General features: G+C 46.5%; 1 protein-coding gene across 1 annotated transcript in view; it reads left to right on the top strand.

Annotated features, from left to right (window-relative positions):
- Nucleotides 1–24,191, top strand: part of LOC135546750 (contactin-5-like) — a 436,013-nt gene that overhangs the window by 332,027 nt on the left and 79,795 nt on the right. Inside the window, exon 15 of the mRNA XM_064975401.1 lies at nucleotides 16,726–16,875. Within this exon, the coding sequence (XP_064831473.1) occupies nucleotides 16,726–16,875 (150 nt within the window). The remainder of the gene's footprint in view (nucleotides 1–16,725; nucleotides 16,876–24,191) is intronic.

Genomic DNA, 24,191 nt, shown 5'->3' with positions numbered 1-24,191 from the left:
TTGTTCAACAACACAGACTGGGAAGAAAGGCCATTAAGCCTTGTTCAACAACACAGACTGGGAAGAAAGGCCATTAGGTCTTGTTCATCAACACAGACTGGGAAGAAAGGCCATTCGGCCTTGTTCAACAACACAGACTGGGAAGAAAGGCCATTAAGCCTTGTTCAACAACACAGACTGGGAAGAAAGGCCATTAGGCCTTGTTCATCAACACAGACTGGGAAGAAAGGCCATTCGGCCTTGTTCAACAACACAGACGGGGAAGAAAGGCCATTAAGCCTTGTTCATCAACACAGACTGGGAAGAAAGGCCATTAAGCCTTGTTCAACAACACAGACGGGGAAGAAAGGCCATTAAGCCTTGTTCAACAACACAGACTGGGAAGAAAGGCCATTAAGCCTTGTTCAACAACACAGACTGGGAAGAAAGGCCATTAGGCCTTGTTCATCAACACAGACTGGGAAGAAAGGCCATTAAGCCTTGTTCAACAACACAGACTGGGAAGAAAGGCCATTAGGCCTTGTTCATCAACACAGACTGGGAAGAAAGGCCATTCGGCCTTGTTCAACAACACAGACGGGGAAGAAAGGCCATTAAGCCTTGTTCATCAACACAGACTGGGAAGAAAGGCCATTAAGCCTTGTTCAACAACACAGACTGGGAAGAAAGGCCATTAAGCCTTGTTCAACAACACAGACTGGGAAGAAAGGCCATTAAGCCTTGTTCAACAACACAGACTGGGAAGAAAGGCCATTAAGCGTTGTTCAACAACACAGACTGGGAAGAAAGGCCATTAGGCCTTGTTCAACAACACAGACTGGGAAGAAAGGCCATTCGGCCTTGTTCAACAACACATACTGGGAAGAAAGGCCATTAGGCCTTAGGTAACAGGAGTTACTGCAATGTAATGGGGTTGCCTTGAATTTGACAGTAACTTACAGGCAGCTCAGTGGCAAGTGAAATTCAGTATTTGATATTACAGTATATCTACAGTATAATTATATTCTATTATTATTATTAAAGTCAGTATTTCATATAACATTATATCTAAAATACTTAATACTTAAATACTTAAAATATAAATATATATTATTATATATATTATTATACAATACAGAAATACACTACGGATTATTATATTATATTATTAGTATTAAATTCAGTACTTCATATTACAGTATATCTACAGTATATTATTATTATTATTATTATTAAATTCAGTACTTCATATTACAGTATATCTACAGTATCATTATATTATATTATTATTATTAAAGTCAGTATTTCATATTGCAGTATATATACAGTATTATTATATTATTACATTTAGTATTTCATATTACAGTATATCTACAGTATAATTATATTCTATTATTATTATTAAAGTCAGTATTTCATATTGCAGTATATATACAGTATTATTATATTATTACATTTAGTATTTCATATTACAGTATATCTACAGTATAATTATATTCTATTATTATTATTAAAGTCAGTATTTCATATAACAGTATATCTACAGTATAATTATATTCTATTATTATTATTAAAGTCAGTATTTCATATAACAGTATATCTACAGTATAATTATATTCTATTATTATTATTAAAGTCAGTATTTCATACAACAGTATATCTACAGTATTATTATATTATATTATTAGTATTAAATTCAGTACTTCATATTACAGTATATCTACAGTATATTATTATTATTATTATTATTATTATTAAATTCAGTACTTCATATTACAGTATATCTACAGTATATATTATTATATTATTATTATTAAAGTCAGTAGTTCATATTGCAGTATATCTACAGTATTATTATATTATTACATTTAGTATTTCATATTACAGTATATCTACAGTATATCATTATTATTAAAGTCAGTATTTCACATTTCAGTATATCTACAGTATTATTATATTGTTATCAAATTCAGTATTTCATATTACAGTACATCTACAGCATTCTTATATTATTATTATTAAATTCAGTACTTCATTTTGCAGTATATCTACAGTATTATTATATTGTTATCAAATTCAGTATTTCACATTACAGTATATCTACAGTATTCTTATATTATTATTATTAAATTCAGTACTTCATATTACAGTATATCTACAGTATTATTATATTATATTATTATTATTAAATTCAGTATTTCATATTACAGTATAACTACAGTATTCTTATATTATTATTATTATGTTATCAAAGCACACAACACTAAGTACAATACCCTAAAACTGACTGTATCATACTGTACAAAATTAAAAGCTACCATCATTGGAGCGAATGTTTGACTGAATGAATGGATGGATGAAATTCATTGAGGGGATGGGTTTGTATTTTACAGTATTTTACTGTAATTACAAGGAATTGGTGAAAGCATGTTGGCTGCTAGGTAAAGTATTTCCACATTACAGCATATTAATGAATATTTGGTGTTTCATATGACTTACACTTCTAGAGCCAAAGGCTTCCAAACTGGTGACTACATGTGTCACACCCTGGCCATAGTTTACTTTGTATGTTTCTATGTTTTGATTGGTCAGGGTGATCTGAGTGGGCATTCTATGTTGGATGTCTTGTTTGTCTATTTCTGTGTTTGGCCTGATATGGTTCTCAATCAGGGGCAGGTGTTAGTCATTGTCTCTGATTGGGAACCATATTTAGGTAGCCTTGGTTTCACTGTGTGTTTGTGGGTGATTGTTCCTGTCTCTGTGTTTTGCACCAGATAGGGCTGTTTTCGGTTTTCGTACGTTTGTTATTTTGTTAGTTTATTAGTGTATAGTTTCCTTATTAAATAAAATGAATCACAACTACGCTGCATTTTGTTCCGCTCCTCCTTCCCACAACGAAAGCCATGACAACATGGCAAAACAGACCAAAAGAACATGGCAACATGCTCAACCATTTAAGGGTTATGACTTTCTGCCACTCGAATTTGTCCCCTATACATTTTAAATGGATGAGGCACTGTAACCTCATATGGAGTTTAATTGGTACAGCATTCTCACTCAAGGGTGCAACAAATATAGCCTCTTACAAGACACGCCTCAAAATAAATTAATGAGACAGAAACATCAACACCATGCACCCACTAGCATGGCATTGTATTCTGTGGGGTTATATTACACTACCATTCGAAATACAGCTATTCTTTCCAAGCCAACAACATTTTCCTACAATGCACCATCTTTTACAGTAAAACGTTTCAGATGATTTTACTGTTAATGATACCCCAAATGACAGTATAAACGACAGTTTTCCATTACGGTGTGTTTGTATCTGGTTGATGAGACGGAGCTAGTTAAACACAGTGATGTGTATAATATGAACATTGACAAACTGGATTCAAGGCTCGCTACTCAGAACAGGCTCTATGCATTACACCGCATCCAATGTCCTAATTTACCTCCTACCGGGTTGATGACTTCCGGAGCGATTTCTGCTTTTGTTTTTATCATTAGCTTGCTAGCTATCTAACTGTCGTCGATGCATTTCTAGCTGAAATAGTTCGCAATGACTACTTTTAAATTACAGCCCCGCGAAGGAGGTGCTAATGAACATTGTTCAGTGCCTCTGTGTTCAGTTTATTCCAAATGTAATGGTATTGTGAGCTTCCATAGTATCCTGTTCAATGTAGAGCACAGTAAAAGGTGGTTGGTGGCGGTACGTCGTGACAACTTTACTGTCACCAAACACGCAAAGGTGTGTAGTACACATTTTGTCGAGAGTGACATAGTTGAGGGAAAAATTGGGGGGTGACAATACCTGAAAAAGGGTGTTGTTCCGACAGTCTTCCCATGGAACTAGCACATTCAAAAGAGACCTGGTGTTTGGAAAAGAAGACTGAACCCTCCTGCTTCGACTGATGAACAAGGTGTGCTGCCTATGGACCATGCCGTCTCTGATCCGGTCCAGACACATGATTACCGTGCAGTCCCTGACCCCGCAGCCCTGGACATGGCAAACCATAAGCACGTAAGAGAAATTGAGGAGCTTCGATCCAAGCTGGAGAAACTGACCACCCAACACAGCTTTGGTCTACAGCGATTTGCTGGTTCTGACGAGGATATACTTTTTTACACAAGTTACAGTAATCATTCATGACTTTATTGTCCCCATGGGGAAATTTTGTTTCAGCGTCATGTACACATTTAAAGTGGCATTTAAATACAAAACCAAATTTAAAATACAACCTTCATAACAGTTACATACCAATAAAACATTTTTAATAAACAGACTAGCCTGGTGGCCTTACTGACTCGATAGGAACATTAGCCCGAGCTATTTAGGAGGGATGGCACAAATGACTGTCTAGTTGTTTTTCCTGCTGAGGGGTGCCCTATACCATATTTATTATTATCAAGTATTACTATTGTTTATTTACTATTAATTACTATCCCAAAGTCCATCATACATTTAAGAACATGTTCACTGTTATTTAAATTAAACACTGAAGTGATAGATGTGCAGAAGATGAGTGTGCAAGTAGCGGTACTGGGGTGCAATGGAGCTAAATAAATAACAATATGGTGATGAGGCATGTCATGACGTTGCCCTCTTTGGGTACAGCAAGCCCCACCCCCTCTCCCTGTCTCCTACACCCAGGCTGCTGTGGTCAGAGAGAGGTCGTAAATTCCTGGAGGAGATTATCTCCTCATGGCCACAGTATAGAGACAGAGTGAATTTTCATAGAGAACAAAGGAATTTCTTCCACCTCACAGAACTGGAGAACCAAACTTAATTTATGTTCTGGAGAAGGTATAAAAGATCGGTGAAGAATCCAGCTATGAACTGGTCCGTTTGGTACAATTTTGTGAAACTCATGGGAGTCGGCGGGACCCCGTTCCCAGACAGGTTACCTGTTAGAGATCGGGCTACTTTTTTCAACTTTCTGTTAAAAATCGCGCAACATTTCAACGTCCTGCTACTCATTCCAGGAATATAGTATATGCATATGATTAGTATGTGTGCATAGAAAACACTCTGATGTTTCTAAAACTGGTTAAATGATGTCTGTGACAGAATGTGTTTCCTGGTCAAAATCGCAAGGAAACCTGATCACAAAATTGACGGAAAAAAAATCAATCCGCCAGTCTCTGTATTGTCTATTGCAAGGTATAATAGATGGCGATGGGCTTACAGTTCCTACAGCTTCCACACAATGTCGCCAGTGTTGTGAATTCTATGCAGCTAAATCCTTGGTCATATGAGTAATAGGCACAGCCTTTCGTCGGGTACACAGCAGGAAGAAATGGAAGGGGGAAAGTGGACTACGTTTTCCAAACTTGTTGCTATGGAATACAGATCGCTCAGTGATCAATTTGATCGTTTATTAACATTTACTAATACCTAAAGTTGGATTACAGAAGTAGTTTGAAGTGTTTTGTCAAAGTATATAGGCAACTTTTTTAATTTAAAAAAATAACGTTGCGTTTATAAACGGTATTTTTCCTGGATCACACAGTCTTCATAAATGGACATTTTGGGTATACAAGGACCGATTTAATCGAAAAAAAAGACCCAATTGTGATGTTTATGGGACATATAGGAGTGCCAACAAAGAAGCTCGTCAAAGGTAATATATTTTATTTATATTTTATTTCTGCGTTTTGTGTAGCGCCGGCTACGTTAATTCTTTTGTTTACGTCCCCTTCAGGTATTTCGGGGTGTTGCATGCTATCAGATAATAGCATCTCATGCTTTCGACCGAAAAGCATTTTAAAAATCTGACTTGTTGGCTAGATTCACAATGAGTGTAGCTTGAATTCAGTACCCTGCATGTGTGTTTTAATGAACGTTTGAGTTTTAACGAGTGCTATTAGCATTTGGCGTAGTGCATTTGCATTTATTGTTGGCAAAGTGGGACGCTAGCGCGTCGGGTTGCCCAGAGAGGTTAACCATCCCACATGGTTAAACTCTTAGACTATTGATACCGACAGAATAAGAACAAGTCTTTGATATTAATTACTAGTCTGCCGACAACCACCGAAACATCTATTCTATAACGACATGAATGAATGTCACTCTGAACTCCCCATTCTAAGAGAGAGAGAGAGGACGGACAGACTCCCCAACAGAAACTTTTCAACAGAGACCCGACGACACACTGAGCGTAAATATATATATTGATTGCAATTATTCCCGAATGAGTGAGCTGTAGGGGTTTAATGGCACAGGCAGGGAGCCCAGCCAACAGCGAGTTGCAGTAATCCAGACGGGAGATGACAAGTGCCTGGATTAGGACCTGCGCCGCTTCCTGTGTGAGGCAGGGTCGTACTCTGCGGATGTTGTAGAGCATGAACCTACAGGAACGGGCCACCGCCTTGATGTTAGTTGAGAACGACAGGGTGTTGTCCAGGATCACGCCAAGGTTCTTAGCAGTCTGGGAGGAGGACACAATGGAGTTGTCAACCGTGATGGCGAGATCATGGAACGGGCAGTCCTTCCCCGGGAGGAAGAGCAGCTCCGTCTTGCCGAGGTTCAGCTTGAGGTGGTGATCCGTCATCCACACTGATATGTCTGCCAGACATGCAGAGATGCGATTCGCCACCTGGTCATCAGAAGGGGGAAAGGAGAAGATTAATTGTGTGTCGTCTGCATAGTAATGATAGGAGAGACCATGTGAGGTTATGACAGAGCCAAGTGACTTGGTGTATAGCGAGAATAGGAGAGGGCCTAGAACAGAGCCCTGGGGGACACCAGTGGTGAGAGCGCGTGGCGAGGAGACAGATTCTCGCCACGCCACCTGGTAGGAGCGACCTGTCAGGTAGGACGCAATCCAAGCGTGGGCCGCGCCGGAGATGCCCAACTCGGAGAGGGTGGAGAGGAGGATCTGATGGTTCACAGTATCGAAGGCAGCCGATAGGTCTAGAAGGATGAGAGCAGAGGAGAGAGAGTTAGCTTTAGCAGTGCGGAGCGCCTCCGTGATACAGAGAAGAGCAGTCTCAGTTGAATGACTAGTCTTGAAACCTGACTGATTTGGATCAAGAAGGTCATTCTGAGAGAGATAGCGGGAGAGCTGGCCAAGGACGGCACGTTCAAGAGTTTTGGAGAGAAAAGAAAGAAAGGATACTGGTCTGTAGTTGTTGACATCGGAGGGATCGAGTGTAGGTTTTTTCAGAAGGGGTGCAACTCTCGCTCTCTTGAAGACGGAAGGGACGTAGCCAGCGGTCAGGGATGAGTTGATGAGCGAGGTGAGGTAAGGGAGAAGGTCTCCGGAAATGGTCTGGAGAAGAGAGGAGGGGATAGGGTCAAGCGGGCAGGTTGTTGGGCGGCCGGCCGTCACAAGAAGCGAGATTTCATCTGGAGAGAGAGGGGAGAAAGAGGTCAGAGCACAGGGTAGGGCAGTGTGAGCAGAACCAGCGGTGTCGTTTGACTTAGCAAAATTATTTTCAAAATGGTTGACGAAGTCATCTGCAGAGAGGGAGGGGGGGGGGGGAGGGGGAGGAGGATTCAGGAGGGAGGAGAAGGTGGCAAAGAGCTTCCTAGGGTTAGAGGCAGATGCTTGGAATTTAGAGTGGTGGAAAGTGGCTTTAGCAGCAGAGACAGAGGAGGAAAATGTAGAGAGGAGGGAGTGAAAGGATGCCAGGTCCGCAGGGAGGCGAGTTTTCCTCCATTTCCGCTCGGCTGCCCGGAGCCCTGTTCTGTGAGCTCGCAATGAGTCGTCGAGCCACGGAGTGGGAGGGGAGGACCGAGCCGGCCTGGAGGATAGGGGACATAGAGAGTCAAAGGATGCAGAAAGGGAAGAGAGGAGGGTTGAGGAGGCAGAATCAGGAGATAGGTTGGAGAAGGTTTGAGCAGAGGGAAGAGATGATAGGATGGAAGAGGAGAGAGTAGCGGGGAGAGAGAGCGAAGGTTGGGACGGCGCGATACCATCCGAGTAGGGGCAGTGTGGGAAGTGTTGGATGAGAGCGAGAGGGAAAAGGATACAAGGTAGTGGTCGGAGACTTGGAGGGGAGTTGCAATGAGGTGAGTGGAAGAACAGCATCTAGTAAAGATGAGGTCGAGCGTATTGCCTGCCTTGTGAGTAGGGGGGGAAGGTGAGAGGGTGAGGTCAAAAGAGGACAGGAGTGGAAAGAAGGAGGCAGAGAGGAATGAGTCAAAGGTAGACGTGGGGAGGTTAAAGTCGCCCAGGACTGTGAGAGGTGAGCCGTCTTCAGGAAAGGAGCTTATCAAGGCATCAAGCTCATTGATGAACTCTCCGAGGGAACCTGGAGGGCGATAAATGATAAGGATGTTAAGCTTGAAAGGGCTGTTAACTGTGACAAAATGGAATTCAAAGGAGGCGATAGACAGATGGGTAAGGGGAGAAAGAGAGAATGACCACTTGGGAGAGATGAGGATCCCGGTGCCACCACCCCGCTGACCAGAAGCTCTCGGGGTGTGCGAGAACACGTGGGCGGACGAAGAGAGAGCAGTAGGAGTAGCAGTGTTATCTGTGGTGATCCATGTTTCCGTCAGTGCCAAGAAGTCGAGGGACTGGAGGGAGGCATAGGCTGAGATGAAATCTGCCTTGTTGGCCGCAGATCGGCAGTTCCAGAGGCTACCGGAGACCTGGAACTCCACGTGGGTCGTGCGCGCTGGGACCACCAGATTAGGGTGGCCGCGGCCACGCGGTGTGGAGCGTTTGTATGGTCTGTGCAGAGAGGAGAGAACAGGGATAGATAGACACATAGTTGACAGGCTACAGAAGAGGCTACGCTAATGCAAAGGAGATTGGAATGACAAGTGGACTACACGTCTCGAATGTTCAGAAAGTTAAGCTTACATAGCAAGAATCTTATTTACTAAAATGATTGAAATTATACAGTACTGCTGGAGTAGGCTAGCTGGCAGTGGCTGCGTTGTTGACTTTGTAGGCTAGCTGGCAGTGGCTGCGTTGTTGACACTACACTAATCAAGTCGTTCCGTTGAGTGTAATAGTTTCTACAGTGCTGCTATTCGGGGGCTAGCTGGCTAGCTAGCAGTGTTGATTACGTTACGTTACGTTAAAAGAACGACAATAGCTGGCTAGCTAACCTAGAAAATCGCTCTAGACTACACAATTGTCTTTGAAACAAAGACGGCTATGTAGCTAGCTAGCTACGATCAAACAAATCAAACCGTTGTACTGTAATGAAGTGAAATGAAAATGTGATACTACCTGTGGAGCGAAGCGGAATGTTGACCGGGTAGTTGAAGTTCTATTCGGTAGACGTTGGCTAGCTGTTGGCTAGCCAGCTAGCAGTATCTCCTGCGTTAAGGACGACAAATAGCTGGCTAGCTAACCTCGGTAAATTAAGATAATCACTCTAAGTCTACACACTCTAAACTACACAATTATCTTGGATACGAAGACAGCAAAGACAACTATGTAGGTAGCTAACACTACACTAATCAAGTCGTTCAGTTGAGTGTAATAGTTTCTACAGTGCTGGTAGACGGTGGACGTTAGCTAGCTGCTGGGCAGATAGCAGTGTAGACTACGTTAGGACGACGAAATACGATAATTACACAATTATCTTTGATACAAAGACGGCTATGTAGCTAGCTAAGAAGAAATTGCTAAGATTAGACAAATCAAACCGTTGTACTATAATGAAATGTAATGAAAAGTTATACTACCTGCGGACCGAAGTGTAGATGCGTGTAGATGCGACCGCTCGCTCCAACCTAGAAGTTACATGACTAATCAGTTTAATCGCGTAATGCTAATTACTGTGAATCTTTGATGAAAAACTAAAAGTCTTCAGTTTAGGATAGTAAAGACATGACAGGTAGATTGGATGGGCTATTTATTAATAATAATTACTTAAAAATCATACAATGTGATTTTCCTGATTTTTGTTTTAGATTCCGTCTCTCACAGTTGAAGTGTACCTATGATAAAAAATTACAGACCTCTACATGCTTTGTAAGTATGAAAACCTGCAAAATCGTCAGTATATCAAATACTTATTCTCCCCACTGTACATCTTGAACCCCTTTTCATTCTTGCGAGTCTCGGAGGCTGATTTAACAATTCGATGTACATCATTAATATTAATTTGAGGCAAGTCCTGAAGACACCTAGTAAAAAACTGTGACATAGTGGTAGTAACGTTATATCGTTGATAACAACGAGACTGACTTCCGTTCTATAGTATGCGCCACTGGAAATTGCCACGCCGGTAGGAGGTGTGTTTAAAATATTCGATGATGGTATGTCCATAAGGTGTATTATCCAACCCAGCCAATTATGCCTTGGAATATTTGTCACTCCACAGTGATCTAAACATATGAGGAATGGTAGAGGCAGTCTGGTAGTGAATATGGGGTATGGTAGAGGCAGTCTGGTGGTGAATATGGGGTATGGTAGAGGCAGTCTGGTGGTGAATATGGGGAATGGTAGAGGCAGTCTGGTGGTGAATATGGGGAATGGTAGAGGCAGGCTGGTAGTGAATGTAGGGAATGGTAGAGGCAGTCTGGTGGTGAATATGGGGAATGGTAGAGGTAGGCTGGTAGTGAATATGGGGAATGGTAGAGGCAGTCTGGTGGTGAATATGAGGAATGATAGAGGCAGTCTGGTGGTGAATATGGGGAATGGTAGAGGCAGGCTGGTAGTGAATATGGGGAATGGTAGAGGCCGTCTGGTGGTGAATATGGGGTATGGTAGAGGCAGTCTGGTGGTGAATATGGGGAATGGTAGAGGCAGGCTGGTTCCGGGTTGGAGCGAGCGGTCGCATCTCCACTTCGGTCCGCAGGTAGTATAACTTTTCATTACATTTTCATTACATTTCATTATAGTACAACGGTTTGATTTGTCTAATCTTAGCAATTTCTTCTTAGCTAGCTACATAGCCGTCTTTGTATCAAAGATAATTGCGTAATTATCGTATTTCGTCGTCCTAACGTAGTCTACACTGCTATCTGCCCAGCAGCTAGCTAAGCAGCTAGCTAACGTCCACAGTCCACCAGCACTGTAGAAACTATTACACTCAACTGAACGACTCGATTAGTGTAGTGTTAGCTAGCTACATAGTTGTCTTTGCTGTCTTCGCATCCAAGATAATTGTGTAGTTTAGAGTGTGTAGACTTAGAGTGATTATCTTAATTTACCGAGGTTAGCTAGCCAGCTATTTGTCGTCCTTAACGTAGGAGATACTGCTAGCTAGCTAGCCAACAGCTAGCCAACCTCTACCGAATAGAAATTCAACTACCCGGTCAACATTCCGCTTCGCTCCACAGGTAGTATCACATTTTCATTTCACTTCATTACAGTACAACGGTTTGATTTGTTTGATCGTAGCTAGCTAGCTACATAGCCGTCTTTGTATCTAAGACAATTGTGTAGTCTAGAGCGATTTTCTAGGTTAGCTAGCCAGCTATTGTCGTTCTTTTAACGTAACGTAGCGCAATCAACACTGCTAGCTAGCCAGCTAGCCCCCGAATAGCAGCACTGTAGAAACTATTACACTCGACGGAACGACTTGATTAGTGTAGTGTCAACAACGCAGCCACTGCCAGCTAGCCTACAAAGTCAACAACGCAGCCACTGCCAGCTAGCCTACTCCAGCAGTACTGTATAATTTCAATCATTTTAGTCAATAAGATTCTTGCTACGTAAGCTTAACTTTCTGAACATTCGAGACGTGTAGTCCACTTGTCATTCCAATCTCCTTTGCATTAGCGTAGCCTCTTCTGTAGCCTGTCAACTATGTGTCTATCTATCCCTGTTCTCTCCTCTCTGCACAGACCATACAAACGCTCCACACCGCGTGGCCGCGGCCACCCTAATCTGGTGGTCCCAGCGCGCACGACCCACGTGGAGTTCCAGGTCTCCGGTAGCCTCTGGAACTGCCGATCTGCGGCCAACAAGGCAGAGTTCATCTCAGCCTATGCCTCCCTCCAGTCCCTCGACTTCTTGGCACTGACGGAAACATGGATCACCACAGATAACACTGCTACTCCTACTGCTCTCTCTTCGTCCGCCCACGTGTTCTCGCACAACCCGAGAGCTTCTGGTCAGTGGGTTGGTGGCACCGGGATCCTCATCTCTCCCAAGTGGTCATTCTCTCTTTCTCCCCTTACCCATCTGTCTATCGCCTCCTTTGAATTCCATGCTGTCACAGTTACCAGCCCTTTCAAGCTTAACATCCTTATCATTTATCGCCCTCCAGGTTCCCTCGGAGAGTTCATCAATGAGCTTGATGCCTTGATAAGCTCCTTTCCTGAGAACGGCTCACCTCTCACAGTCCTGGGCGACTTTAACCTCCCCACGTCTACCTTTGACTCATTCCTCTCTGCCTCCTTCTTTCCACTCCTCTCCTCTTTTGACCTCACCCTCTCACCTTCCCCCCCTACTCACAAGGCAGGCAATACGCTCAACCTCATCTTTACTAGATGCTGTTCTTCCACTCACCTCATTGCAACTCCCCTCCAAGTCTCCGACCACTACCTTGTATCCTTTTCCTTCTCGCTCTCATCCAACACTTCCCACACTGCCCCTACTCGGATGGTATCGCACCGTCCCAACCTTCGCTCTCTCTCCCCCACTACTCTCTCCTCTTCCATCCTATCATCTCTTCCCTCTGCTCATACCTTCTCCAACCTATCTCCTGATTCTGCCTCCTCAACCCTCCTCTCTTCCCTTTCTGCATCCTTTGACTCTCTATGTCCCCTATCCTCCAGGCCGGCTCGGTCCTCCCCTCCCGCTCCGTGGCTCGACGACTCATTGCGAGCTCACAGAACAGAGCTCCGGGCAGCCGAGCGGAAATGGAGGAAAACTCGCCTCCCTGCGGACCTGGCATCCTTTCACTCCCTCCTCTCTACATTTTCCTCCTCTGTCTCTGCTGCTAAAGCCACTTTCTACCACTCTAAATTCCAAGCATCTGCCTCTAACCCTAGGAAGCTCTTTGCCACCTTCTCCTCCCTCCTTAATCCTCCTCCCCCTCCCCCCCCTCCTCCCTCTCTGCAGATGACTTTGTCAACCATTTTGGAAAGAAGGTCGACGACATTCGATCCTCGTTTGCTAAGTCAAACGACACCGCTGGTTCTGCTCACACTGCCCTACCCTGTGCTCTGACCTCTTTCTCCCCTCTCTCTCCAGATGAAATCTCGCTTCTTGTGACGGCCGGCCGCCCAACAACCTGCCCGCTTGACCCTATCCCCTCCTCTCTTCTCCAGACCATTTCCGGAGACCTTCTCCCTTACCTCACCTCGCTCATCAACTCATCCCTGACCGCTGGCTACGTCCCTTCCATCTTCAAGAGAGCGAGAGTTGCACCCCTTCTGAAAAAACCTACACTCGATCCCTCCGATGTCAACAACTACAGACCAGTATCCCTTCTTTCTTTTCTCTCCAAAACTCTTGAACGTGCCGTCCTTGGCCAGCTCTCCCGCTATCTCTCTCAGAATGATCTTCTTGATCCAAATCAGTCAGGTTTCAAGACTAGTCATTCAACTGAGACTGCTCTTCTCTGTATCACGGAGGCGCTCCGCACTGCTAAAGCTAACTCTCTCTCCTCTGCTCTCATCCTTCTAGACCTATCGGCTGCCTTCGATACTGTGAACCATCAGATCCTCCTCTCCACCCTCTCCGAGTTGGGCATCTCCGACGCGGCCCACGCTTGGATTGCGTCCTACCTGACAGGTCGCTCCTACCAGGTGGCGTGGCGAGAATCTGTCTCCTCGCCACGCGCTCTCACCACTGGTGTCCCCCAGGGCTCTGTTCTAGGCCCTCTCCTATTCTCGCTATACACCAAGTCACTTGGCTCTGTCATAACCTCACATGGTCTCTCCTATCATTGCTATGCAGACGACACACAATTAATCTTCTCCTTTCCCCTTCTGATGACCAGGTGGCGAATCGCATCTCTGCATGTCTGGCAGACATATCAGTGTGGATGACGGATCACCACCTCAAGCTGAACCTCGGCAAGACGGAGCTGCTCTTCCTCCCGGGGAAGGACTGCCCGTTCCATGATCTCGCCATCACGGTTGACAACTCCATTGTGTCCTCCTCCCAGAGCGCTAAGAACCTTGGCGTGATCCTGGACAACACCCTGTCGTTCTCAACTAACATCAAGGCGGTGGCCCGTTCCTGTAGGTTCATGTTCTACAACATCCGCAGAGTACGACCCTGCCTCACACAGGAAGCGGCGCAGGTCCTAATCCAGGCACTTGTCATCTCCCGTCTGGATTACTGCAACTCGCTGTTGGCTGGGCTCCCTGCCTGTGCCATTAAACCCCTACAACTCATCCAGAACGCCGCAGCCCGTCTGGTGTTCAACCTTCCCAAGTTCTCTCACGTCACCCCACTCCTCCGCTCTCTCCACTGGCTTCCAGTTGAAGCTCGCATCCGCTACAAGACCATGGTGCTTGCCTACGGAGCTGTGAGGGGAACGGCACCGCAGTACCTCCAGGCTCTGATCAGGCCCTACACCCAAACAAGGGCACTGCGTTCATCCACCTCTGGCCTGCTCGCCTCCCTACCACTGAGGAAGTACAGTTCCCGCTCAGCCCAGTCAAAACTGTTCGCTGCTCTGGCCCCCCAATGGTGGAACAAACTCCCTCACGACGCCAGGACAGCGGAGTCAATCACCACCTTCCGGAGACACCTGAAACCCCACCTCTTCAAGGAATACCTAGGATAGGATAAGTAATCCTTCTCACCCCCCCTTAAATGATTTAGATGCACTATTGTAAAGTGGCTGTTCCACTGGATGTCAGAAGGTGAATTCACCAATTTGTAAGTCGCTCTGGATAAGAGCGTCTGCTAAATGACTTAAATGTAAATGTAATGTAGTGAATATGGAGAATGGTAGAGGCAGTCTGGTGGTGAATATGGGGAATGGTAGAGGCAGTCTGGTGGTGAATATGAGGAGTGATAGAGTCAGTCTGGTGGTGAATATGGGGAATGGTAGAGGCAGTCTGGTGGTGAATATGGGGAATGTTAGAGGCAGTCTGGTGGTGAATATGAGGAATGATAGAGGCAATCTGGTAGTGAATATGGGGGATGGTAGAGGCAGTCAGGTGGTGAATATGAGGAATGATAGAGGCAGTCTGGTGGTGAATATGGGGAATGGTAGAGGCAGTCTGGTGGTGAATATGGGGAATGGTAGAGGCTGTCTGGTGGTGAATATGGGGAATGGTAGAGGCAGTCTGGTGGTGAATATGGGGAATGGTAGAGGCAGACTGGTGGTGAATATGGGGGATGGTAAAGGCAGTCTGGTGGTGAATATGGGGAATGGTAGAGGCAGACTGGTGGTGAATATGGGGGATGGTAGAGGCAGTCAGGTGGTGAATATGAGGAATGGTAGAGGCAGTCTGGTGGTGAATATGGGGAATGGTAGAGGCAGTCTGGTGGTGAATATGGGGAATGGTAGAGGCAGTCAGCATAGACAGGCTAGTGGTGAATATGGGGATTGGTAGAGGCAGTCCCTATTCCTCATGGGCCATGGTCAAGAACTCTATTCCTCATGGGCCCTGGTCAAGAACGCTATTCCTTCTGGGCCGTGGTCAAGAACCCTATTCCTTATGGGCCCTGGTCAAGAACCCTATTCCTTCTGGTTCCTGGTCAAGAACCCTATTCCTTCTGGGCCCTGGTCAAGAACTCTATTCCTTATGGGCCCTGGTCAAGAACCCTACTCATCATGTGCCCTGGTCAAGAACCATATTCCTTCTGGTTCCTGGTCAAAAACCCTATTCCTTATGGGCCCTGGTCAAGAACCCTATTCCTTCTGGTTCCTGGTCAAGAACCCTATTCCTTATGGGCCCTGGTCAAGAACCCTATTCCTTATGGGCCCAGTTCAAGAACCCTATTCCTTCTGGTTCCTGGTCAAGAACCCTATTCCTTATGGGCCCTGGTCAAGAACCCTATTCCTTCTGGGCCCTGGTCAAGAACCCTATTCCTTCTGGGCCCTGGTCAAGAACCCTATTCCTTCTGGGCCCTGGTCAAGATCCCTATTCCTTTTGGGCCCTGGTCAAAAGAAGTGCTTTATAACTGGAATTGGGCCATTTGGGACGAATCCATCTACTTTTTTTAGCCAACTGTTCACTGACTTGCCCTATGGATAATTGGTTTAACCTTGACAAGCTGTGTTTGTGGCTAGCCAGCCGGCATTGGCTATCCCAGCCAGCCAGTCCTGTGCTGTCATATTTATCTTTACAGTATTAGAAAGTCAGCCATAATAAGGAATCAGAGAGTACGATACAATATAACTGTAGTGGATCATCAGAGCGTATATCAAATCAAATTTTATTTGTCACATACACATGGTTAGCAGATGTTAATGCGAGTGTAGCGAAATGCTTGTGCTTCTAGTTCCGACAATGCAGTAATAACCAACAAGTAATCTAACTAACAATTCCTAAACTACTGTCTTATACACAGTGTAAGGGGATAAAGAATATGTACATAAGGATATATGAATGAGTGATGGTACAGAGCAGCATAGGCAAGATACAAGTATAGTGAACAGTTCAACTGCAGAGTAAGTGTATCTGCATTGTGGCAAGATTACATCATACCATTCCATGAGTGTATTTCAATAACAGAGTTATGATTCGAATATACAATATTTTCCCTACTGCAATGCTGCGGTGTCAACATGTCCTGTTTCATTCTGAGCCAACATCTCTGTTCTCCACTGATGTATTTCGACTGTTCTGGCCCTGTTTATCATGCAGTTCTGGTAGTGAATGTCTCTCTATCTCCCCTCTCCCTCCGTCCTCTCCAGACCCAGAGCCAGTGACAGGGGACATGGAGTCAGCCATGGCTGTGGACCTGAACCCCTGGGTGGACTATGAGTTCAGGGTGGTGGCCAGTAACGCTATCGGGACAGGAGACCCCAGTGCCCCATCCAGAGGGGTCCGGACTAAAGAAGCAGGTAACTTTAGTGTGTGTGTGTGTGTGTGTGTGTGCGTGCGTGTGTGTGTGTGTGTGTGTGTGTGTGTGTGTGTGTGTGTGTGTGTGTGTGTGTGTGTGTGTGTGTGTGTGTGTGTGTGTGTGTGTGTGTGTGTGTGTGTGAAACTGTGCCACCAACACCACCTCTGTGGGTCCCTCATGATGGAATATAGCTCCCCTTCAGGTGTTGGAGGTCTGGGTTGGGGTGTGGGCCTAGCAGGCGGAGGTCTGGTTGGGGTATGGGCACAGCAGGTGGAGGTCTGGGATGGGGTGTGGGCCTAGCAGGTGGAGGTCTGGGTTGGGGTGTGGGTCTAGCAGGTGGAGGTCTGGGTTGGGGTGTGGGCCTAGCGGGTGGAGGTCTGGGTTGGGGTGTGGGCCTAGCAGGTGGAGGTCTGGTTGGGGTGTGGGCATAGCAGTTGGTAGGTCTGGTTGGGGTGTGGGTCTAGCAGGTGGAGGTCTGGGTTGGGGTGTGGGCCTAGCAGGTGGAGGTCTGGTTGGGGTGTGGGCCTAGCAGGTGGAGGTCTGGGTTGGGGTGTGGGCCTAGCAGGTGGAGGTCTGGGTTGGGGTGTGGGCCTAGCAGGTGGAGGTCTGGTTGGGGTGTGGGTCTAGCAGGTGGAGGTCTGGGTTGGGGTGTGGGTCTAGCAGGTGGAGGTCTGGGTTGGGGTGTAGGCCTAGCAGGTGGAGGTCTGGTTGGGGTGTGAGCCTAGCAGGTGGATATCTGGTTGGGGTGTGGGCCTAGCAGGTGGAGGTCTGGGTTGGGGTGTGGGCCTAGCAGGTGGAGGTCTGGGTTGGGGTGTGGGCCTAGCAGGTGGAGGTCTGGTTGGGGTGTGGGTCTAGCAGGTGGAGGTCTGGGTTGGGGTGTGGGTCTAGCAGGTGGAGGTCTGGGTTGGGGTGTAGGCCTAGCAGGTGGAGGTCTGGTTGGGGTGTGAGCCTAGCAGGTGGATATCTGGTTGGGGTGTGGGCCTAGCAGGTGGAGGTCTGGGTTGGGGTGTGGGTCTAGCAGGTGTGGGTCTAGCAGGTGGTCGTCTGGGTTGGGGTGTGGGCCTAGCAGGTGGAGGTCTGGGTTGGGTTATGGGCATAGCAGGTGGAGGTCTGGGATGGGGTGTGGGCCTAGCAGGTGGAGGTCTGGGTTGGGGTGTGGGTCTAGCAGGTGGAGGTCTGGGTTGGGGTGTGGGCCTAGCAGGTGGAGGTCTGGGTTGGGGTGTGGGTCTAGCAGGTGGAGGTCTGGGTTGGGGTGTAGGCCTAGCAGGTGGAGGTCTGGTTGGGGTGTGAGCCTAGCAGGTGGATGTCTGGTTGGGGTGTGGGCCTAGCAGGTGGAGGTCTGGGTTGGGGTGTGGGTCTAGCAGGTGGAGGTCTGGGTTGGGGTGTGGGCCTAGCAGGTGGAGGTCTGGGTTGGGGTGTGGGTCCGCTGGGTGAGAACATACAGTATGTAACTGACTACAGTTCAATCCCAAAATAATTTTTGTCTCACTAAGCGAAAGCATCACGTTTAACTCACATGTTTTTCTTACTCAACTAGCAAAACAAAAGAACCTGTCTCGGCAGTATACTATTTCTAAAATAGAAATATACAAAGCATTCATGAAATCAGTATCTCCTGTTAAAAACGCAATGCAGATAAAGCAGCTGGTAAAATAGACTATTTACACCAGTCAACTTTGCTACGGCATTTCCAGTTACGTCCCAAATGGCACCCTATTCCCTCTGTAGTGCACTATTTTAGACCAGGGCCCAAAGGGTTCCTATTCCCTATGTAGTCCACTACTTTAGACCAGGGCCCAAAGGGTTCCTATTCCCTCTGTAGTGCACTACTTTAGACCAGGGCCCATAGGGTTCCATTTGGGATGTAGACTGTTTCTGTTCCTAACTGTGCGTGTGTATGTAATCCAAACCAGGGATTGTTTTCCAGAAATATAATATATAAACCTGGCCATGGCTGAGGTGCTGAGGCTCTGAGTGGCTGAGGCTGTAATACTATGAGTTGCTGAGGCTCTGAGATTCTGAGAGGCTGAGTGGCTGAGGCTCTGAGTGGCTGAGGCTCTGAGTGGCTGAGGCTCTGAGTGGCTGAGGCTCTGAGGTGCTGAGGCTCTGAGTGGCTGAGGCTCTGAGGTGCTGAGGCTCTGAGTGGCTGAGGCTGTAATACTATGAGTTGCTGAGGCTCTGAGATTCTGAGAGGCTGAGTGGCTGAGGCTCTGAGTGGCTGAGGCTCTGAGTGGCTGAGGCTCTGAGTGGCTGAGGCTCTGAGTGGCTGAGGCTCTGAGTGGCTGTGGCTCTGAGGTGCTGAGGCGCTGAGGCTCTGAGTGGCTGAGGCTCTGAGTGGCTGAGGCTGTAATACTATGAGTTGCTGAGGCTCTGAGATTCTGAGAGGCTGAGTGGCTGAGACTCTGAGTGGCTGAGGCTCTGAGTGGCTGAGGCTCTGAGTGGCTGAGGCTCTGAGTGGCTGTGGCTCTGAGTGGCTGTGGCTCTGAGTGGCTGTGGCTCTGAGTGGCTGAGGCTGTAATACTATGAGTTGCTGAGGCTCTGAGATTCTGAGAGGCTGAGGCTGTAATACTATGAGTTGCTGAGGCTCTGAGATTCTGAGAGGCTGAGTGGCTGAGGCTCTGAGTGGCTGTGGCTCTGAGTGGCTGTGGCTCTGAGTGGCTGAGGCTGTAATACTATGAGTTGCTGAGGCTCTGAGATTCTGAGAGGCTGAGGTGTTGAGGCTCTGAGTGGCTGAGGCTCTGAGTGGCTGAGGCTCTGAGTGGCTGAGGCTCTGAGTGGCTGTGGCTCTGAGTGGCTGAGGCTGTAATACTATGAGTTGCTGAGGCTCTGAGATTCTGAGAGGCTGAGACTCTGAGTGGCTGTGGCTCTAATACTATGAGTTGCTGAGGCTCTGAGATTCTGAGAGGCTGAGTGGCTGAGGCTCTGAGTGGCTGTGGCTCTGAGTGGCCCAGTGGCTCTGAGTGGCTGAGGCTGTAATACTATGAGTTGCTGAGGCTCTGAGATTCTGAGAGGCTGAGTGGCTGAGACTCTGAGTGGCTGTGGCTCTAATACTATGAGTTGCTGAGGCTCTGAGATTCTGAGAGGCTGAGTGGTTGAGACTCTGAGTGGCTGTGGCTCTAATACTATGAGTTGCTGAGGCTCTGAGATTCTGAGAGGCTGTGGCTGTAATACTATGAGTTGCTGAGGCTATAATACTCTGAGTGGCTGAGGCTGTAATACTATGAGTTGCTGAGGCTCTGAGTGGCCGAGGCTGTAATACTATGAGTTGCTGAGGCTCTGAGATTCTGAGAGGCTGAGGCTATAATACTCTGAGTGGCTGAGGCTGTAATACTATGAGTTGCTGAGGCTCTGAGATTCTGATGCTATAATTTTATTTATTTATTTTATTTTACCTTTATTTAACCAGGCAAGTCAGTTAAGAACACATTCTTATTTTCAATGACGAACAGTGGGCAGAACGACAGATTTGTACCTTGTCAGCTCGGGGGTTTGAACTCACAACCTTCCGGTTACTAGTCCAACGCTCTAACCACTAGGCTACACTGCCGCCCCATCATACTCTGAGTGGCTGAAGCTCTGAGTGGCTGAGGCTATAATACTCTGAGTGGCTGAGGCTATAATACTCTGAGTGGCTGAGGCTCTGAGTGGCTGAGGCTCTGAGTGGCTGAGGCTCTGATTGGCTGAGGCTCTGAGTGGCTGAGGCTCTGAATGGCTGAGGCTCTGAGTGGCTGAGGCTATAATACTCTGAGTTGCTGAGGCTTTGAGATTCTGAGAGGCTGAGTGGCTGAGGCTCTGAGTGGCCCAGTGGCTCAGGCTCTGGCTCTGAGTGGCTGAGGCTCTGAGTAGCTGAGGCTCTGAGTGGCCCAGTGGCTCAGGCTCTGGCCATGAGTGGCTGAGGCTCTGAGTGGCTGAGGCTCTGAGTGGTTGTGGCTCTGAGACTCTGTGTCTCTGAGGCTCTGTGGCTCTGTGGCTCTGAGGCTCTGTGTCTCTGGGGCTCTCTCTCTGTGGCTATGAGGCTCTGAGGCTCTGTTTCTCTATGTCTCTGTCTCGGTGTCTCTGTCTTGCATCTGCTTATTTAACAAACTCCTCAACCAATTAAAGCAGCTGCTCACGTGCCCAAGATCACCATGCGCAATACCAAGCGTCTGCTGGAGTGGTGTAAAGCTTGCCGCCATTGGACTAGGGAGCAGTGGAAATGCATTCTCTGGAGTGATTAATCACTACTCTTCACCATCTGGTAGTCCGACGGACGAATCTGGGTTTGGCGGATGCCAGGAGAACGCTACCTGCCCCAATGTATAGTCCCAACTGTAAAGTTTGGTGGATGAGGAATGATGGTCTGGGCCGGTTTTTCGTGGTTTGGACTAGGCCCCTTAGTTCCACTAAAATTATATGTTTTTATGTTTTATTAAACCGTTTGTAGGGGGTGAATCAGCTTTAATATTGCATCTAGATTGTAGCTTCCATCAATGTAATTGTCTGCATCATCTCCAATCACCCAACATCAGTACCAGTCTCACTAATGCTCTTGTGGCTGAATGTAATGAAATCAAATCCAATCGAATCAAATGTTATTTGTCACTTGCGCCGAATGCAAGTCGTGGCCAAAAGTCTTGAGAATTACACAAAAATGAATTTCCACAACGTTTGCTGCTTCAGTATCTTTAGATATTTTTTGTCAGATGTGGAAGACTGAAGTATAATTACAAGCATTTCATAAGTGTCAAAGGCTTTTATTGACAATTATATGAAGTTGATGCAGAGTCAATATTTGCATTGTTGACCCTTCTTTTTCAAGACCTTTCAAGACGCTGTCAATTAACTTCTGGGCCACATCCTGACTGATGGCAGCCCATTCTTGCATAATCAATGCTTGGAGTTTGTCAGAATTTGTGGGTTTTTGTTTGTCCACCCACCTCTTGAGGATTGACCATAAATTCTCAATGGGATTAAGGTCTGGGGAGTTTCCTGGCCATAGACCCAAAATATTTATGTTTTGTTCCCTGAGCAACTTAGTTATCACTTTTGACTTATGGGAAGGTGCTCCATCATGCTGGAAATGGCATTGTTTGTCACCAAACTGTTCCTGGATTGTTGGGAGAAGTTGCTCTTGGAGGATGTGTTGGTACCATTCTTTATTCATGGCTATGTTCTTAGGCAACATTGTGAGTGAGCCCACTCCCTTGGCTGAGAAGCAACCCCACACATGAATGGTCTCAGGATGCTTTACTGTTGGCATGACACAGGACTGATGGTAGCGCTCACCTTGTCTTCTCCAGACAAGCTTTTTTCCCCAAATAATTGGGAATGGGTTTCATCATAGAAAATGAAATTTACGCCAGTCCTCAGCAGTCCAATCCCTGTACCTTTTGCAGAACATGGGTCTGTCCCTGATGTTTTTCCTGGAGAGAGGTGGCTTCTTTGCTGCACTTCTTGACACCAGGCCATCCTCCAAAATGGCCTGGAGTATATGCAAATTGCCATCATACCAACTGAGGCAGCAGACTGTGAAAATTAATATTTGTGTCATTCTCAAAACTTTTGGCTACGACTTTATACCTTACAGTGAAATGCTGACTGACAAGCCCTTTACCAACAATGCATTTCTAAGAAAAATCAGTGTAAGAACATTTTTATTAAAATAAACTGAAGTAAAAAATAAATTAATAAAAAAGCAACAATAAAATAACAGTAGCGAGGCTAAATGCAGAGGATACTGGTACAGAGTCAATGTGGAGGCTATATACAGGGTGTTACGATACAGAGTCAATGTGGAGGCTATATAAAGGGGGCAATGGTACAGAGTCAATGTGGAGGCTATATATAGGGGTACCGGTACAGAGTCAATGTGGAGGCTATATACAGGGTGTTACGATACAGAGTCAATGTGGAGGCTATATAAAGGGGGCAATGGTACAGAGTCAATGTGGAGGCTATATACAGGGGGTAGCGGTACAGAGTCAATGTGGAGGCTATATACAGGGGGTACTGGTACAGAGTCAATGTGGAGGCTATATACAGGGGGTACTGGTACAGAGTCAATGTGGAGGCTATATACAGGGGGTACTGGTACAGAGTCAATGTGGAGGCTATATACAGGGATACAAGGGGTACCGTTACAGAGTCAATGTGTAGGCTATATACAGGGGGTACCGGTACAGAGTCAATGTGGAGGCTATATACAGGGGGTAGTGGTACAGAGTCAATGTGGAGGATATATACAGGGGGTACTGGTACAGAGTCAATGTGGAGGCTATATGCAGGGGGTACCGGTACAGTCAATGTGGAGGCTATATACAGGGGGTAGTGGTACAGAGTCAATGTGGAGGCTATATACAGGGGGTAGTGGTACAGAGTCAATGTGAAGGCTATATACAGGGGGTAGTGGTACAGAGTCAATGTGGAGGCTATATACAGGGGGTAGTTGTACCGAGTCAATGTGGAGGCTATATACAGGGGGTACCGGTACAGAGTCAATGTGGAGGCTATATACAGGGGGTACCATTACAGAGTCAATGTGGAGGCTATATACAGGGGGTAGCGGTACAGAGTAAATGTGGAGGCTATGTACAGGAGGTACTGGTACAGAGTCAATGTGGAGGCTATATACAGGGGGTAGTGGTACAGAGTCAATGTGGAGGCTATATACAGGGGGTAGTGGTACAGAGTCAATATGAAGGCTATATACAGGGGGTACTGGTACAGAGTCAATGTGGAGGATATATACAGATGGTACCGGTACAGAGTCAATGTGGAGGCTATATACAGGGGGTAGTTGTACCGAGTCAATGTGGAGGCTATATACAGGGGGTACCGGTACAGAGTCAATGTGGAGGCTATATACAGGGGGTACCATTACAGAGTCAATGTGGAGGCTATATACAGGGGGTAGCGGTACAGAGTAAATGTGGAGGCTATATACAGGACGTACTGGTACAGAGTCATTGTGGAGGCTATATACAGGGGGTACTGGTACAGAGTCAATGTGGAGGCTATATACAGGGGGTACCGGTATCGAGTCAATGTGGAAGCTATATACAGGGTGTACTAGTACAGAGTCAATGTGGAGGCTATATACAGGCGGTACTGGTACAGAGTCAATGTGGAGGCTATATACAGGGGGTAGTGGTACAGAGTCAATGTGAAGGCTGGAAGTGGTACCGAGTCACTGTGGAGGCTATATACAGGGGGTACCGGTACAGAGTCAATGTGGAGGTTATATACAGGGGGTACTGGTACAGAGTCAATGTGGAGGCTATATACAGGGGGTACCGGTACAGAGTCAATGTGGAGGCTATACACAGGGATACAAGGGGT

This window comes from Oncorhynchus masou, chromosome 9, assembly GCF_036934945.1.
Source record: "Oncorhynchus masou masou isolate Uvic2021 chromosome 9, UVic_Omas_1.1, whole genome shotgun sequence".
In the NCBI taxonomy this organism is placed as follows: domain Eukaryota; kingdom Metazoa; phylum Chordata; class Actinopteri; order Salmoniformes; family Salmonidae; genus Oncorhynchus; species Oncorhynchus masou.
Note: the sequence above shows the minus strand (reverse complement) of the source record. Positions and strands in the feature narration are given on the sequence as shown.